The sequence below is a fragment of the Rhipicephalus microplus genome, chromosome 9 (assembly GCF_043290135.1).
Source record: "Rhipicephalus microplus isolate Deutch F79 chromosome 9, USDA_Rmic, whole genome shotgun sequence".
NCBI lineage: Eukaryota > Metazoa > Arthropoda > Arachnida > Ixodida > Ixodidae > Rhipicephalus > Rhipicephalus microplus.
The window spans coordinates 46777345-46795463 of NC_134708.1; the positions used below are offsets into that span (position 1 = coordinate 46777345).

At 44.4% G+C, this 18119-nt stretch overlaps 1 protein-coding gene across 4 annotated transcripts; it reads left to right on the forward strand.

Annotated features, from left to right (window-relative positions):
- Positions 1–4060: 4060 nt before the first annotated feature.
- Positions 4061–12840, forward strand: LOC119187705 (uncharacterized). 4 transcript variants are annotated; one of them, XM_075873563.1, is made up of 14 exons: positions 4061–4207; positions 6713–6898; positions 7355–7516; positions 7728–7802; positions 8482–8550; positions 8627–8779; positions 9170–9226; positions 9308–9472; positions 9967–10032; positions 10110–10178; positions 11099–11319; positions 11414–11573; positions 12303–12431; positions 12716–12840. In XM_075873563.1, the coding sequence occupies exons 1-14, from the start codon at positions 4201–4203 to the stop codon at positions 12763–12765; spliced, it is 1569 nt and encodes a 522-aa protein (XP_075729678.1). In that variant the 5' UTR covers positions 4061–4200; the 3' UTR covers positions 12766–12840. The 4 variants fall into 4 exon arrangements, with proteins under 4 accessions (XP_075729678.1, XP_075729679.1, XP_075729680.1 ...); XM_075873564.1 differs by lacking the exon at positions 9967–10032; XM_075873565.1 differs by lacking the exons at positions 9967–10032; positions 10110–10178.
- Positions 12841–18119: the final 5279 nt, after the last annotated feature.

The following is an 18119-nucleotide window of genomic DNA, read 5'->3' on the forward strand; positions in this document are numbered from 1 at the left end:
AATCAATCACACAATCAATCAATCAATCAATCTAATCTATCTATCCAGCGCCATCTTTCGCACGGCAGCAACTATGGCTAGGACAGTGTGCTGCGGTGAAGCCGGCCCCTAGTACGTGTGGGCGCCATGCGGTGAAAACAGCTTCTCGTTGGATGCGAGCATCGATCCCCACAACCGATCCCGATAATTTGTCATCCTCACTGGTACGTATTGGTGAAAGCTTTAAAAATCGGAATGTAAACGCAACTGACGCTGAGCACTAAAAACAGTTATGTCTGTTTATAACGATTTTTTTTTCTTTGAGAGAAGATTTCATTGACTCGGCTTTCTATGCAAGTGGCGATTCCGATACCTGGAAGCTTCTATCGACGTTTTTTGAACATTAGTTGTTCCAAAGGCATGGTCATGAATGTACAACATAATCATTGATCACTAAACTTTGTTAACTAATGTATTGGTGCACCCTTTTCTTGCTTTGTTTTTATGTATTCGAGTTTCGCCCGGCAAAGCTGTCGGCATCGCTTGGCACAGACCGCGCCGCAATTATTGTTCGAGAAGCTTCGCGATTGGCTGAGCTCATTTTGCTAATATTACGCGCAGGACACGAATAGCCAAGGCTTCTTTTTTTTTTTTTGAGAGTTTCGCAAGCATCAGAACCCTCGATGCCGCATTTATAGATACCGACGCGGCTTATCACAGATAAGATTATCGACGGCCGACGCTCTGTTCACCGCTATCAGCGGGCAGCTTGCATTACTTATCGCCGGACTTTTTTGTTTCCCGGGCTCACCTTTGCCCGTTTAAATTTTCGCTTTTGAACACGCCCACCGCTGCTTTCGTGAACGTCACGACAGCGTGACTGTATAGCGAATATTTGCTGTAGGGCTCGATTAACTTACTTTTGGGGTTCGTTTGTGAGGACTTTGAACTCTTTTTCACTCCGTCTTCGCCCTCTAGTGGATTTGTGGGGTACATCTGAAATGTTTCGCAGTGCTTTTGTGTATTTCTCACGACAAACACACTCACGAGAATCATACGCCCGAATGTCCACGAGCCTGCGATCGGTATCCGACGTTGTGCGCCGGCCGGCGAACTTGGGAAAACCTGCTGGTGCGCCATCTCCGAGGCCGCAGCCTCTATTGGTCTGTTTCGTTATTCTTCTGCTAGGTGGCGTCTTCTACCAAACAATGGGCTTCGAGCTAAGTAGCAGATGGCGTGGCGCAAACCGCGCAAACAGTAGGCTGACGCGCGTGTGGGTTGTCCGCCCTCTCCTCGATTTTCGGTCGGGGACATCCGAGGGGAATCCCCCCGTGACGAACTCGGCGGCTGCACGTTTCAGCTTCTCTGTGTAAACCGTTTGTGCGGAGCGCTTGGGCGGTGATCTTTTTCACCCATCTCTCTTTCAAAATGTTTTGTGTATAAATATACGCACGCAGTTTGAGCTAACAAGTGTTTCAGTTGCCTTCCCTGCATCTGCGTGTGGAGATTATCATTTTCTTTCGAAATCCTGGCGGTCAAAATTTTTGCCACTCCATTGCCAACGTAAAAGAGGACGTCGACATGCTGCTCGCCACATCCGTGTCCAGAGAAGAAGATGGTGAATGCATCACACCGACCCCAAACAGTGCCTTGCCTGCTGCTAGGCAATCCCAGAAAGTGAGTGTGAGCCAATCGAGTGGGAGTGCTGCACAGCATTCGGAGGAGCATCCACCACTGCCATCATCATCGGAGATGGAAGACGGAGCAGGTGATGCAGGTACGTCCGCACGCTTCAGCTTCTCCGGCAAACAGCCGCGGCTGACCGCTTTGCACGTGCCCCTTGAAAAACGCTCCCACCACCAGAGAATTCGATCCGAAATTGAGGCTGGATTGGGATCCGGATGGAAGTCCGTAACCACCTCGGACGGCATAAACCTCGCGAATGCCAATCCGGGATTTGGAGTTGTGCTTATTTTAGAACCGGGGCAGAAGATTCACGCCATAAGAGACAAGTTGGCGCCGAGTCTCTTCACGTTAAAGACCAGAGATTCGGCAATGCATCTGACCATTATGCATGTGGCGTTGCAAATCACCGACTCGGAGCGTTACGACGCCAGGTCGCTGCCGAACAACATACTAGGGACATTTTGCTTGACCTTACTCCAGTGCGCGAAAGAGAGGATCGACGAAGTCGACCGCCTTTGCGATATGGGCGAAGTGACGGCCACGGTGGTCGAAGATCCCTGGATCGTCAACGGACAGTTTGACCCGTCTCACTTGGGCCTCGCGGTGGAATGCGACATGCCTATCGCGGGTCTCAAGGGTTTCCTCCACGAAGTCGTCGACACCTGGTTCGCTCAGGCGGCCGAGTACATCACCAAGCGGGGCTACGCGACGACAGTCTTCCGCGACGGCACGACGGGTCGCACGTCCCTGGACGGAACGGGTTGGAGCTTGTACGTGGTCTTCACGAGCCAGAAGTCGTACGTGACGCACATAACCCTGGGCCGGCTGAAGACGGGAAACCCAACGTTCGACGAGAACATGGCGCGGATGAGTGACAGTTGCCCCGACAGCATCGAGCCTCGATTCGCGGCGACTGCCCCCAACGGGGAAGCCGCGTCACAGCCGATTGTGCATGATAAGGCTTATCGGGTGAGGCACGCCGTCGAGAGATACAACAGAGTGGCGGGCGACATTCCAAACAATACGCTGCCTCTCTCGCTGGACGCGGGAAATTCCCCCGAGCAACACATCACCCCGCAGTTCGTCAGGAACGTTTGGGGTAAATACGAACTGGATCGCATCCGGCCAACCATCAAAAACCTTTTGAGCAGTGGCGACGGAGAAGAAGATCTTTACAAAGGCGGCTTTGTGGTGAAGATGGCCCGTATTAGGAGTGATGTGATGGACTTCTTCAGACTACCGAACTTTACGAGTGAATTGTAACTTTTTTTTGTTTACACTAGGATAAAAAAATTACGATTATACCCGTCGCCTAATTTTGTTACCCCTTCCTCCATATGCACGAGAAAAAACACACACAAAAAAAGTGCACTTGCGTATTTCATTTTTGAAGAATAACGAATTGTCCTACATCTTCGTCTTGCTCTCCCTTCATAGGTGTTTGTTCCTTAGACAATATGACACACACCCACTCGGGGGGAACGGGCAATAAGTCGTAGTTCAATGTTTACAAAGTCACTTGAACAATGTTCAATAACGTCCCAGACAACACTCGACGACCTGAGGTCGTCCTCATATGGTACAAACGTCCTCGGCAGTTTCAGGACGTCCTCATTTGGTCCTCTAGTCGACACTTGCAGGATTATCCCCAAAATGCCCCTTTGAGACCTTTTTAAGGACGAAGAATTGTCCTGATATCGTCTGCTCGAGGACGTTTTGAGGATATGCATGTTTCGTAGGTGCATGCAGCTTTCGCAATTCGTGTTTGGTTAATTTTCTGGCTGTTAACGAATAAGTCCACGGGATTTCGTATGCCTACTTTCGAGTCATAATAGTAAAGTACTTCTCGATCATTAAAATGAGATAGTTACACGAGGAAGCACTTCAAGCCAACACGAGAAAGACGTGTTCTTTTATTTATTATTTATTTATTTACTTTGTAAGTGATCGTAGGCCAAACTTTCTGCCTGCACGTTTTCGTTGGTCGTGATCTACCGCCGACGTGCATACGGAATTATATCGCACTGACTGTGGTCTGACCCGTTTCCCCAATGAACGCACGTGCGGCAGACCAAGTTTGGTGCGAGTATAAACGGTGTCGGCTCCAAAATGAATGCAGGCGTGAAAACTGTGAATAGCGAGCACGTTATTCTCGAGTGTCCAGTGTTGCAATGCCGCACGGTCCCATCGAGCAGACGACAACTGACCATGCTGACGACTGGGCTGGCCTAGGTTATCGTGAATAGAGCAGCATTGGAACTAGAACGCTGTGGGAAAACGAATGGGCGACTGAAGTTGTGGTGGTGCTAACAAAAAAAAAGCAGTACCTTAATGCGGTCACCATGCGCAGTCAAGGTGCTTTTAAATCTGGATGTCTACGACACTGTTTACCCATTTTAAAGTGACGCAACTATCATCATCATCATTATGGGCCTGCAGTAAGTCAAGTCGAGTCATTGGTCGAGTCAACATTCCAATACAACACTTCTCGCCATAGAGGAAGCTTCTCGCAGAAGCCCTCAAAGAATCGTAAGCATGCCAGGTGAGTGTCTTCTGTTAAATTTTCATATTGAAGTTGTAAGCCGCAAAGGTAAATAAATAAAAAAAGAGAGGACAGTTGATTTTCAGCCTCGCGCTGTATATCTTTACTGCTTATTCATGTATGTATGTACAAACCAACTGACTAGCCTAACAACGTGTTCTGGTGGTGGGTGTTCTTTGGTCTAGCCACCATTCTACTGTGCTCTGTGCTGTTCAAGATGGCTGAGAGCGCGGATCGCAAATTTCGGCGTGAAATTAATCGGCGCGTCAATGCTAGTTTTCAGCTTATTGACAGTGAGGCCGATGTCATAAATGACACGCGGTACGTTGACCGAGATTCCCGCAACGCCGAAAGAGAGAGCGACTTGCCCTCCGAGGCTTGTGCGGTCGACCTCGAAGACGGCCATCGTCGCCTTTGTGTTCATGACAGAGAACGGCCTTCGGCACACTCCTCGATCGTTCCAGAAACGGATGTGCCCCAAGGACACGTTTTGATTTCTGGCGACGCGTGCTACCCCAGCGGCTGCAGTGTTTCTGTGCCTCACGATCACACAGACTTCGAACGGCGTGCCTTCCATGACAGCAGCGCTGCGGCTTCGACTTCGGCGACCTCGCAGGTGAGGCAGAGGGATTCTTTCGAATTGGCACCGACTGGGAGTAACGAAGAGCAAGTTTGTGAACGCGGCAGTGTGGACAGCTTGCTGGCCTTTCGTGAGAGACTGCAAGCGTGGGCCTTACAATCTCGCGCATCGCACACTTCAGTTACATCGCTCTTGAGAGTACTACAGTCCCACGAATGCTTCAGCGCGCTCCCTTCAACTGCAAGGGCATTGTTACAGACGCCCAAGAAGTGCCTGGAAGTGTTGCAGCTGGCCGGCGGGAAATACCATCATTTCGGCCTCAGTGCAGGCCTACAGCGAGTGCTGCAAGATTGTGCAGAACTACCAAGAATTTTGAAGCTTAGCTTCAACATTGACGGTCTGCCGGTTTCAAAAAGTTCACGGGGCCAATTTTGGTGCATACTGGGACGCATAAGTAATTTGGAGGACAAAGCACCATTTATAGTGGGTGTTTTTTTCGGAAGCAGCAAGCCCAACAACGCGAATGATTTTTTGCGACCATTTGTTTGTGACATAAATGCTGCTATCACAACAGGGATTACCATTGGAGAAACTGCAATTCCTGTTAGCTTGTATGCCCTCATATGTGATGCACCAGCAAAGGCATTTGTATTATATGTCAGAAGCCACACAGGCTATTACAGCTGCACCAAATGTGACGTAAAAGGTGTCTACTGTGAGGGCAGGGTGTGCTTCCCAAACGTCAATGCTCGCAAGCGAACAGATGACAGCTTTCGCTTAAAAGTCCAGGAGGAGCATCACACAGGCGAAAGTATTCTTGAGGAACTTCCTTTTGACCTAGTGAAAGATATACCATTAGATTACATGCACCTTGTGTGCTTGGGTGTCATGAACAAGCTCTTGACACTGTGGGTACGTGGCCCAAAAGTGACCAGACTTGGAAGCAAAGTGCGTCTTGAGATGTCGGAAAAAAATTCTCAAATTGCACGGTGTGTTCCATGTGATTTTAGCCGAAAGCCGAGGAGCATTGCTGAACTTGATCGGTGGAAAGCGACTGAGTTTCGCTTTTTTCTTTTATATGGAGGACCCGTTGTTTTGTCATCACTGATTCCTGCACACATGTACAAGAACTTCTTAGCTTTACATGTGGGGATCTCTGTTCTTTCCACACCAGCTGCACCTGCAAGTGAGATAGAGTATGCCGGAAACATGCTCAAGTTTTTTATCCGGACATTCATAAGCATTTATGGCAAAGAGCATGTTTCACACAATGTGCATGGCCTGTGTCATTTGGCAGATGATGTTACACACCTTGGCCCCTTGGACTCATGGAGTGCCTTCCCATTTGAAAACCATATGTCCTCGTTAAAGAGAATGCTGAGAAAGCCAGACCTTCCCTTGGAGCAACTTTGCAACAGGCTTGCTGAGCAGGCACACCGTCCTCTGAGGCATAAGAAAACTGAAAGCCATGTCGTATTTGCTGCAGAGCATGCTGACGGGCCACTTGTTGCTCCATGCCGAGGCCCCGAGTTTAAAAAAGTAACATTGCCTGGCAATGTCATTCTTAGAGCTGAAAAGAGAAATGGGTGCTGTAGGCTAAGTGATGGGTCAATCGTCGTTATTGACAATTTTGCTCATCTCCCGTGCGGTGAGCCATGCATAATTGGAAGGAAGTTCCTCAAGTGTGAAGATTTTTATTCTCTGCCATGCCCTTCCTCCATACTGGGAATTTACTCAGTGTCTCAGCCTTCTAGTCTGCGGTATTGGCCTCTGAAGAACATCTCACAGAAATGCCTGAAAGTGTATTTGAAAAGGAAAAGCATTGTTTTCCCTCTTTTGCATGCTACAGTGCACATGTAATAAACTTTCACAACTGTGTCAGAATGTATACAGAATTTGAATTTGGCTTCTCTTTCTTTTGCAAGGTCAATACGTTGTCGTTCTCTTCCCAGAAGAGGATGATACATCTGGGATCATCCTCAAAAGTTGGCTGAAAGGCGACGGCTGCCTGTGGCCTCGACAAACTAAATATGTACATAGTTTGTTGAAGGCGAAAGCGACTCCAGGGGCTGACTGGATAGAAGTGCCTTGCACTGTTGTCCGAGAATTTGGTAAATTATTCCTTATTTATGCTGTTTTACTGCACGTTTTTCAGCGATTTGGTCAGCAATGAAGTAAAAGGTATGTAATAAACTGCAATTTCAGCATTGTAACTCTAATTGCCACTTTAGATCAAAGTAACTTCTTAAAAGTTTAGATGGGTTCGAGAATATCAGGAAAAGATATCAGAAGATGGCTTCGAAGAATATCAGAAGATAGCTTCGAGAATATCAGGAAAAAAAGAACAATTATGCGAAATCAAGTATCTCATATTTTGTGAATACTTGCATGTCAGCTGTCATTGCAGCAAAATTTAAATGATCCATTTTAATATCATGGGTGACTCTTAGTACCTGCTTGGTAATGACTTATGCAAAGGAATTGGAGTTCTACTTGTTATGTGTGACAGATCTGAGAAATGATCATGCTTATCATTTAATTAGTAGTTGTTGCCCTTCTTTCTGCAGATACATATGCCGAAGCACGGGCAAATCTGCCAAGGGTAGAAAATGGATCCAACTTGGACGGCGAGGCAGAACTTGGGAAAGGCAGAAGAAAAAAAAATAAGAGATCCTATGAGTCTGAAGATGATGAAGGGGCACCATCACCTCCAGCTTCAATGATAAGACGTATAACACCATTTTTGAACTTTACGTAAAGTGAACTGCTTGTACTTATGTTTTTTAATAGTATTGAATCTTTTTACATCCTGCAATGCCTATTTTACAATGATAGCCCCACGGAATTGCTCACACTGTTTTCTGTTATCTACCGCCAAAAGTAACACTGGGTTATCTGGCTTTAGGGCTGTGAAATGCTGATTCTGGCTTGCTTTCTTAGGGAGAAAACACAAGCGACCAAGAAATTTAGAGAATCGGCCACTGCCCACCCAGCCACGGTCATTGGAACATGAAGGTGATATGCTTCTGGGATAAAATCCTGTTTTTTTTTCTTGCTATTTTATTTATCTCTCCTCTTTACAACCCCTTTTTCTACACCCCTATGCAGGGTGGCAAACTGGTTAATAACTCCATGTTAACCTCTATTTACTTTTCATTTTCCTTTCCAAAATGTCATGTCAAATAGCATATGACATGCTTCTGACCTGCGATAACTGAGAATGTCAGCACGCATTTAAGTACTCGCTTCCAACCAAGAGTTTTTGCCAAAGGGGATATTGTACGTAAACCATGCACATCAGTTTTAGAGCAGCTCTTGAACACCCGTTCTTGCATTGAGTGGGGTCGCCATGGCCATCAGTGGCCTGATGGACATGAAAAAGTAACTGATAGACACAAAAAATTAAAACTGAGAAGAGAAATACCCAGGGTCGTATCGAATTTGGACACTTGCCCTTTGCTTGGTGTTGAGTATTCCACGACAGAGTGATGCTAGCGCTTGAAATTCATTTTTTATATCATTCTCACTGCACAGATTTGTAACTTTGATTATGTTGTAGACGGAGCTGATTTCATGCAAGGTTTGCAGGTTTTCAGGAGCCATGAAGAAACAATGGAAAATTTGTCTAATCTTCACATGACTATTCTACTGTCCCATTACCCGCTGATTTTTTCTTGCCTCTGTTTTCTAACAGGGTATGCAGACAAGGCAGGGCGGCAACCACTGCAGCAGCATCGCACCACAGGCCAGGAAGGGGCTTTATGTAAGACTATGTTTGATGAACAGCTCAAAGTGCATGTGTAGAATTACATTTCAAAGCTTCACTTATGTTTCTGCAGTGACTAGATCCAATATCAGTGAAGTGCCTGCGTTCGACTCCAGTTCACCAGCAGGCATTAGGCCATCACAAAGAGCCCCTTCACCGAGAATGGCATCACCTGAGGGTCAAAATGTTTACAGAGGTTCATACAGCAACAACTGCAGACCTCTGGGTAAGTGATACAAAAGCTGCCTTCCATGGGTGTCACTTTACGTGTGAAGTCTACCTTCATATTTATTGTGTGTTATGTATGCAAGTTGTTATTTTACTTTAGGCACCAAGTTTTCCATATGCTAAGCAATATGTTTAGTCTAAAGCTATGGTAGAGCTAAATGGCATGGATGCTTCTTTTCAGTTTTGGAGCAACTTACTAACTGTAGTTGGTGTGTCAAGTGTAAATGTAGTTCCAGCCTTCTAAACTCTGGAACAACTAAAGCTTTGCATCACTTTGCAACTAAAGCTTTGCAGCAAGTGTTGATGGAAAGATGGTGGGAGCTTCGCGTAACTGGCCAAAATAACTGTCCCATCACTCTGATTCTTGTCCCTTTTCTTTTTTATGCAGACAATCTTGAAGGGCCACCATTTCAGCAGCATTACAGCAGTCAGCAAGGGGCTTCATGTAAGACGGTATTTTTGATAAAATGCTCAGGGGCTGTTTTTAGAATTGTGCAGCTTAAAAGGCTCATCTATGCTTCTGCAGGGACTGCACCCAATAATTGCCACGAGCCTGGCTTAGGCTTTCCCTCAACATCATCTATGCCTGCTCAGAGAGCAGGATATAATGAGGGGCAAAATGTCATCAGGAATTCTCCTACCAGTAGACACACACCTTCCAATTCCCCTAGCACTAGAAGCATACCTTTTGGTAAGTAACATTAGAGCTTCCTTAGATCGGCACCTATTGTGATGCAGACTACCTTTATATTCATTGTTTGGGGAATACAAAGTGTTTTTGCCTGTACGTTATAAAGGTTTGCAAGTGCTAAGCAACACGTTTCGTCTGATAGCTGCACCAGTGGTAAACAACATAGGGTGCTTATTTGCAATTTCGGAACAATGTACCAAATGTAGTTGCTTTATCAAGTGTAAATGCCTGTTGTCTCAGAAAAATTGAAGCTAAGGTGCCAGTAATTAAAGCTTTAATACATAAACAACTGTTATCACCTTTTTGGTGTACAGAACATGCCTCTTGATCGCAGTGGAAATGAGAAAACTGCGTGTCACTTCGATGGCAATGAGCACGCTTTTACCCCATAATCAAAAAAAAAATATTTTTTTTTCAGTAGACAGAAATGACAGTGGCATCACTTTGTAGCAAAAACAATGGCAACTGTCACTTGTAGGAACTGTCACTTACAGAGCATGCAGACAACCTTGAAAGGCAAGTGTTGCAGCAACATAACAGTAGTCAGCAAGGCCCTTCATGTAAGAATACTTTCGATGAAATGTTCAGAGCTAGTTTTTAGAAGTGCATCTTAAAACCTTCATCTATGCTTCTGTAGGGACTGCACACAATAATACCCATGGGTCTTCATTAGGCTTCCCCTCTAGCAATAGAAGCTCACCTCCTGGTAAGTAACATTAAAGCTTTCTTACCCGGGTGCCACTTCAGAGGTGAAGACAATCTTTGTATTTATTGTCTAGGGAATACAGTTTTTTTTCTCTTTAGATTAAAATCTTTGCAAGTGCTAAGCAAAACGTTTTGTCTTATAGCTGTGCCAGTCGTAAGCAGCATAATTGCTTATTTGCAATTTCGGAACAATGTACTAACTGTAGTTGCTTTATCAAGTGTAAATACCTGATGTCTCAGAAAAATTGAAGCGAAGGTGCCACAATTAATACTTTTAATTCATAAACAACTGTTGTCGCCTATTTAGTGTAGAGAACATGCCTCTTGATCACAGTGGAAATGAGGACTGTGTGTCACTTTGATGGCGATGAGCACGCTTTTACCCCATAAATGAAGAGTTATATTTTAAACATTTTTTTTTTGCTTTCGTTGGGAAAGTGATAGTGGCATCACTTTGCTGCAAAAACTATGGCAACTGTTATATGTATGGTCTGGTCACACATTGTTTCAGTGCTTAAAACATTAAAGTATCTGTTTCTGCTTATTCTATTTTTCACAAATTCACTTAATAACCTAACTTTCAACAATTTTTCTGAACTTATTCCAAGTTTTTGTTGAAAACTAGGTTGTAAATATATGGGTACACTGAATCACAGCACGCAATGAAGGTGCTTCATCTCAGTGTCAACTCTGCATGCGTATTCAGGTCCTAAAAAGGCATCACTGAGCATGCTAACAAAATAACTGAAGCCATGTAGGCACAAATTTCTAAAACCGACAATAATGTGCAGAGAAGCCATAAACAACTGTGTGCTTGTTTTGCTGTGTTTAGTAGCACTTCTCATTTTCAATGTTATCTCAGCTTTTGCCATTTTATATGTTGCAATTCAGCGCTATTACTTCATGAACACGTCTTTACAGAATACGTGCGTCAACTCATGCGAATTTCGCAAACTATCCTGATGAGGCTAGAGCAGCTGGGACGACAGGTTGATGCCATGCAGCAGCACCTTTTCAACACAACAGTGAGGCTTCAAGATGAGACAAATGATGATGTGGTTTTGACACCGGTCAAGGATATTGACCAATTTCTAAGTCTTGAGGGGAGACTTGCTGCTGATGGCAACATTAAGCTAAAGCTTGTACGTCATTCATTATATTTTTCTATAATTTTTTTTTCTAGTCACTGCATTAAGCTACTCTTCTAAAAAAAATAATGACCTCAAAACTTTACAGATACAGCAGCTTGCTGGCCTTGGTGGCTCAACTTTTGGGGCAGCAGCCAGGAGGATGCTGGAGCTTCTGCTAAGCCTTGAGGTTGCTGTGCAGTTCAGCTGGGCAGGCCAAAAAGGCAAAAGGAAGTTTGTGGATCTAGGTGTCACAGATGTCATTTGCAGTGAGTAATTTGTTTCACAACACCATGTGCTGCAAGAGCCGTGTTTGAGTACAGACATTTCTAAGTCTGTTATCCACATTATCTTTCATTTGAAGTCAATAGCAAAAGAACAATCTTTTCATGAAAGCATTAAATTTTTTAGGATGCTTGCTAATTAAAATTATGTGCTTAAACGTGGAAAATTTTTAGCATGAAATATCTGTTGTCAGTAAGAAACCCTGCAGCTTCTTCAAGCACACTAGTATACTTGCATGGCACACATACGCAAGCATTCACTACTTGCAGAAGTTATTATCAGGTAGCACTACTAGGCATTCTTAACTGTAGTGGAAATCTTATGTACAGATGAAAACTAACAGATGGAAGCTCATAGTGATCACTGAGGATCTCTAAACAGGAATAAGTACCTAAGACAAGCTGGTCAACATTTTCATACATGGACGTATTTTCGTCAAAGGCGCCTCATCATTCTTTGCATGCTAGGTTTCAAAAAAGTTACAATGATGTCTTCTTCGTGGTGTTCTTCTTGTAATGCAACACATAGTGTCAATGTCAGTACTCTTGAAATTAACATGGGGAAGGATGGCAAGGACCTTTAATGATGATGTGCCCACCTATCAAAATGTCGATCATGCTGACTAGAGGTACTTCTTCAAACAACCTATGTAGCATTATATTAATGTATTATGTTTGTGTAATTCCTGTTTTATGAACTTTGTACTTTTTCAGAGGCCGTGAGGCGAAATTTTCCGGAAACAAAAAAAAATGACATCGAGTGTGTGATTAAAGTGTGGCTTCGGCATGCTGGGGAAAAGCTCCAGAAGCAGCGCTTAAGAACTTCTCGCACTCACCATGAGGGTGAGTTTTATTATCTGTGCTGTTGAAGCTATCATAACATATGATACTTTTGCTGTTATAGTTTAAATAATTTTCTTGCCTTACTCGAATTTTGATGTGTATGCAAGCATGAACTATATAAATCATTTTCACCATTATATAATGGCTAGTTCGTACCTGCACATTATGGTAATATAATTTTCATTTTATGCTTTCAAATCTGGCATGCTGTTATTGTCTTAATATTCTTATTGATACTCTAAATTCACTTGTGCTTCAAGATATGCTGCTTTCTATTACTACAGAATGTCTTCAAAGTGTCGCGTTGTCAAGCCCATCGGATGAAGACCTCTGAAGGCACAGGGCAAGAAGTCTCATCTAGTGAAAACTGCCAAGTTTCATTCCTGAAAATAAACATGTTTTCTGTGCATTGCTGTTTTTATTGCTATACTTGAAGAAATTGTTACTGAAACCTCACAGGCAGTGCTTTAAAGAGTGTGCATGTTCAGGCACTTTTGATTGATCAGTTGTCATTTCAGCGCTCCAAAAGAAGAATTAGAGCAACTTTTCGTAAGGTCTGATGAGTGCCTAGGTCTTGTATGCTTCGTCCTCAAAAAGTACTAGACTCATCATAATGTGCTCTTTTCTGGATGCCCTGAGGACGATCTGAGGCCGGACAAACGGACTGGTTTAGGACCACTTGAGGTTCATTTGAGGGCTTCCTCAGGTCATACTTTCGTACGGTGTAGGTCATCCTCAGGACAACCTCAGGTTGTCGGAGCGTTGTCTGGGGTAACGCAAACAAAAATGAAATATCATGCAATATATCAAATAAATACTGCAATAACTGTGCGTAAGATTACGTCATCTCTTCTTCATCTTTGTATTATTGCATTTCGGGCAAAAAACGAAGACAAGGATACGAACGAAGAGAACGTTTGTATTTACACTCGACAGCTGTTGAGAACTCCAAAGGGGACAAACGTTGAACACAACACTTGTTGTTTGTGTGGTCGGGTTAATCGGTTGTGAGCAAGAAGCATGTATTTCGAGAATGTGTGATGGTTTTTCGTACGAAACTATCACTTTCATCGGATGTCACGGCGTCTAACCGAGTTCGCCTATCTCACGCTTGTTACGTGCGGTGAACACTTTGACATGTACTTAGTTTTCATCCAAATCCAACGAGTAAATCTCTTAGTTTATTAAATACAGTGAATCCCAGTCGTGCATTTGTAATTGCAAGGCTTCAGTCAAATGTCATCAAGTTAATCGTGAAGGTATTTAACATTTCTAATGAATATCGCCTGTAGCTGTACATATGTAACTTTATTTGCGGCCTTCTTGCATCCACCATGGCCTGTACGTTTCGAAGCACGTCTTCGGGTGTGCGGGTTTTGCCTTGACAAAACGAAAACAAACTTTGAGGAAGCTTGAGGTTCGCCTTTAAGAGTATAACTCGATAGCGATGTCGATATCGGGCTCGAGCCTAAGCGTCTGACCGCCTTCAATCGTGCCGCAAGGAGGAGAACGTTTGTGCGTGTAACGTTAGTCATTTCTGATATTGGCGCTACCGTAGAATATCTACTGCACGTGGAGTTGCGAGGTGCCCGCACGATTCTTACCCTTGGGAAATAGGCGACGCGCCCATTAGGCGCCCTTAAAGAACTGCGCACACCTGCGCAGGTGAATATACGCTGTACGGATGGGCAACTTTAAAAGCCTTACCCACTCGTTGCACAATTCGCATGTTTTGACTCCTGGAGGTACTCTATGATTCTGTCTCGCAATACTACATTCATCGGACTCCTTCTAGTGCATGAAGTTTTTATAACGTTTTATATATATATAGTTTTTTTTCACGAAGCAGTTTTAAGTGATGGCATGGCTGTTTGATAGTAACAGAATCTGAAGTTGGGCTAGTTGGATATGCATGGCATAACTGTCCGTTCAAGCGCACGAATAAACAGAAAGTGTTCTCGAGGTGCCACGGGTGTACATTTTTTGCCTGCACACGCATGCGTTGTTTTTTGATTGCCTGTTTATTAATTCTTCCCTTTCTATATTAAATCGTTTAGTCGCGATAAAGCGCTTGTCCTCACTTCCTTTCTGTGTATTCGTGCGCTTGAACTGACAGTTATGCCATGTTTGGTAGTACATTTGCTTGCCACGCAAAATGCCCGGCTTGGATTCAGGGGAGGCGCCAGAATTTTATTTTTTTTTTACTCTAGGGGCACCCATAAAAAATGAGGAAAATACCATTTTTTTTAACAATATCTCGGTTACTAACAATGAGAGAACCTGTTGCTGGTTTATATGGTGAAGTAACTCGCTTACAACATTACCCGCATGTCGCATTATTCTTTATAACACTGAATTCTGGCTGTTGGATGTTCTAGCCGAAAGGTAAATTAACGCGAAACTCCCGACAAGCAAGAAGAAAACCAGAAATTCACAATGGCGTAGCCAAGGGGTCCTGCCGGTCCCCCCTCCCCCCCCCCCTTAGTACGCCGTGAACAAGCTATTTCTATATGTGTGTGTCCCAAATGCATTTTCGATTTCGACCAAGTGAACATTTATCAACAATGATTACCTTGCCCTCGCAGATTGCACGATAAAACCTCTACGATTAGAATACTTCATTGCTATCAAAAGTCACAGTACAACTGCAATGTCCACCACGATCGCGAGAGTCGGTCAGCCTGAAAAATAACGCGAGCAACGAAATCATGTTACCAACGTGCAGCACAACTTACAAAAAAAAAAAAAAAAAAAACTTTCGCGTATTGCAAGCATGCTTGGATGCGCGCAGTAAAGCAAAAAAATGTTGACTAAAAGCAATTTGCTAGACATATGGAGCTTAACATAAAAATTATTCCCATAGGGAACCAGTGCTGGAGTTTCCACGGCCGAGCCGCTTCCGCAGACGAGAGTTGCGCCGTGACAAAACCAGAGGGCGCTGGCGGTACTACCGCATATTCAAGCGGAGCATGATGTTCAAATGAGGGAGGACGTATCCGTCTGGGTTTTCCCTCCTTAATCATATCGATAGGAGAGGAAGCGGTGTTGCATCCAAGCGGTCAGGCGAGCAAAGTACGTTCTGCTCTCACACTCCTATCTAGGGGTGTCGGGCTGGTTTCTAAACGGAATCGCGCGTGCCTGCTATATTTATTAGATAGTGAAAACGGCCACGAGAGGAAACCAGGGCCAAACAGCCGAACATAAATGACGTTTTGTTGAAAATTAAACGAGCGTATTATGCAGCATACCATGAATATAAATGTTTTTTTTTATCTGTCCCGTTGAGTGTCAGGTATTGTACCTCAGGATTAACAAAGTTTCTTATACATACATCTATCTGACCATCACCACCGAACTTCGTCTGATGCTACCATGTGAAACTAATGATACGGTAGGCAGTTAGTCGCTTTTATTTGTAAACAGTTACGTGTAAACAAAAGCTGCTTTGTCCACAAGATTTGTGCGTGCACGGGCTCATTCGCTATACGCCTCTGAACTCTTATAAAAGATACTTTCGCGGTAAATACTTGATGCTGAGAGGCCTCTGTTTATCTTCATCTTCATCATCATCATCAGCCTGACTACGTTTACTGCAGGACAATTTGTTTTATATATTCTGGTTTATCGAATTCTTTTTCACGTTTTTTCAAAGGAGCAATATTATTGTTCTTATCTAATTTCTCTATTTTTTTAGCAAGCGTTGTACAAAAATATCTATTATAAGGTACAATGTGGCCAATCCCCCTTGTGGGTATGAGCCAAGATCTTCTAGGCGACAAGACAAAGGCCTCTTCCATGTTCCGCCAGTCAACTCGGTCCTGTGCTTGCTGCTGCCAATTTATACCCGCAAACTTCTTAACCTCATCTTCCCACCTAACCTTCTGTCTCCCCCTAACCCGCTTCCCTTCTCTGGGAATCCAGTTAGTTACCCTTAATGACGAGCGGTTATCCTGTCTACATGCTACATGCCCGGCCCATGTCCATTTCCTCTTCTTTATTTCAACTATGATATGTTCCCTAATCCACTCTGCTCTCAGTTTAACTTGACCTGTGCTAAATGCAGGACTCTTGTTGCGAATAATGCAGCGGACTACTCGAAGCTCCACTTTCCAGAGTGAACCGATGCGGTAATCTTCTTTTTCAGTGCCTGCCATGGTTATAGGAACATCCGAATTCATGCCTTGCTGGAGAAGTATGAAACGTCTTCGAATTTTACTCGTCGTTTAGTTCTGCACAGTTTCAATTATTTTGCGCTTGCCTCTGCACAAAAACGCGCTGCGCATACGTCTCATTCCTCGTCGTAAGTGGAGCCGTCCTTGACTTGCGAAACGCACTTCGACCCGACGAGAACGACGCCACATACGCTTAACAGATATTAAAGAATAACGATGTCTTCTCCGCTCGGGTGGGTTGCCGCAAGAATGCGCTATCGAAGACCATGGTCCATTCAATGGTGCGACAAGAGGCCATTGCTCCAGACGGCCACTGTACCCGTTGTTTACTGTGGTTTACTGCGATTTACTTTCACCTGCTCTCTTTACAAGCATTCGCATGGGGAGGGGGTGGGTGAGTCTCATGGCTTTGATATACATGTACACAATCTGCTCAAACTACCGCTGATCGTCATGTCACAGAGGAAAGCTGATGTCTGTGTGCCCCCCTCGCTCCCCCCTGTCAAATCCATGTGACCCCCCCCCCCCCCCCCAAGGAAGTCTGGCTACGCAACGGCTGCTCAACACCCGTCCACAAGCCTAACATCCAACAGCGCACCTGCGGATTTGTGGTATGCTTCACCAAACAGCGTTGTAGTATTGCGGCAAAGATGGCTTTCAAAGTGCGCTGCAGCGAGGGAGCGGCGGTGAAGAGTTTCAGCATCCAAAACTTCAGGTGTCGTCATTGTCTCTATAAGGTCTGTGGTAATTCCGTGAAAGCATACCAGTTTTCAAGCAGGTCCGAAAAATCGACAGCCATGTTATCCTCATCACTGATGGCTGATGGCATATTCTAAACAGCCTGCCATCTTTTTTTTTTCGTGCAACCTCCTTATAGCAATTATTGGTTAAAGGTTATAAACTATAACAATGGAATCTTCGTGGCACTTGAGTATTGTTATAAGTAGGTTCGACTGTATTTACGGACAACACCGATTTTTCGTTAACAACCCACGACGCCGGCAATGGAATTTCTGGGAAACGCAAGTGACGTTAAAATTTCCCGTGGTTGAACGTAGTTAAGTCGCGTTTATCGAGTGATATCTCGAGGTCCTTTCGATTCACCTGCACCACCGGAGTAGTTCACGAGCTGCTGCACCTTGCCATTCTCTTCAGCGGTGTAGCAGTGACGTCGTCTGAACCATGCCACGCCGTTTCAAAGATGAGGTGCAGCGCTGTTTCAGGATTCCCCTGCGCCCCTAAGCTGGTGGTATGATGTGGTATGTAAAAAGTTTATTAAGGTCATCCAGAGCGATGTCCTTGTGCCCGAAGTGCGAGGGAAATGGTGATATAGAACACTACTTGCTTAAGTGTCGTTAGCTTAAGAAGGAACGGCAAGGTTTATTTGAGGAAATGCGACATTTAGGCTCGACATGTGACAGCGTGACTGATATAGTGTTTCCTCGTGGTCACTCTATCTTCAGGAAACAGGTGTCGTGACTTCTTTTGAAATTTTTGAATACTGCAGACCTCGCAT

What these genes read in the sequence shown, in the direction of transcription:
- LOC119187705 (XM_075873563.1), top strand. An exon ending in TAGTCAGCAAGGCCCTTCAT is followed by an intron (nt 10,033 to 10,109) that starts GTAAGAATACTT and finishes ATGCTTCTGTAG; the next exon opens with GGACTGCACACAATAATACC. An exon ending in TGTCACAGATGTCATTTGCA is followed by an intron (nt 11,574 to 12,302) that starts GTGAGTAATTTG and finishes GTACTTTTTCAG; the next exon opens with AGGCCGTGAGGCGAAATTTT.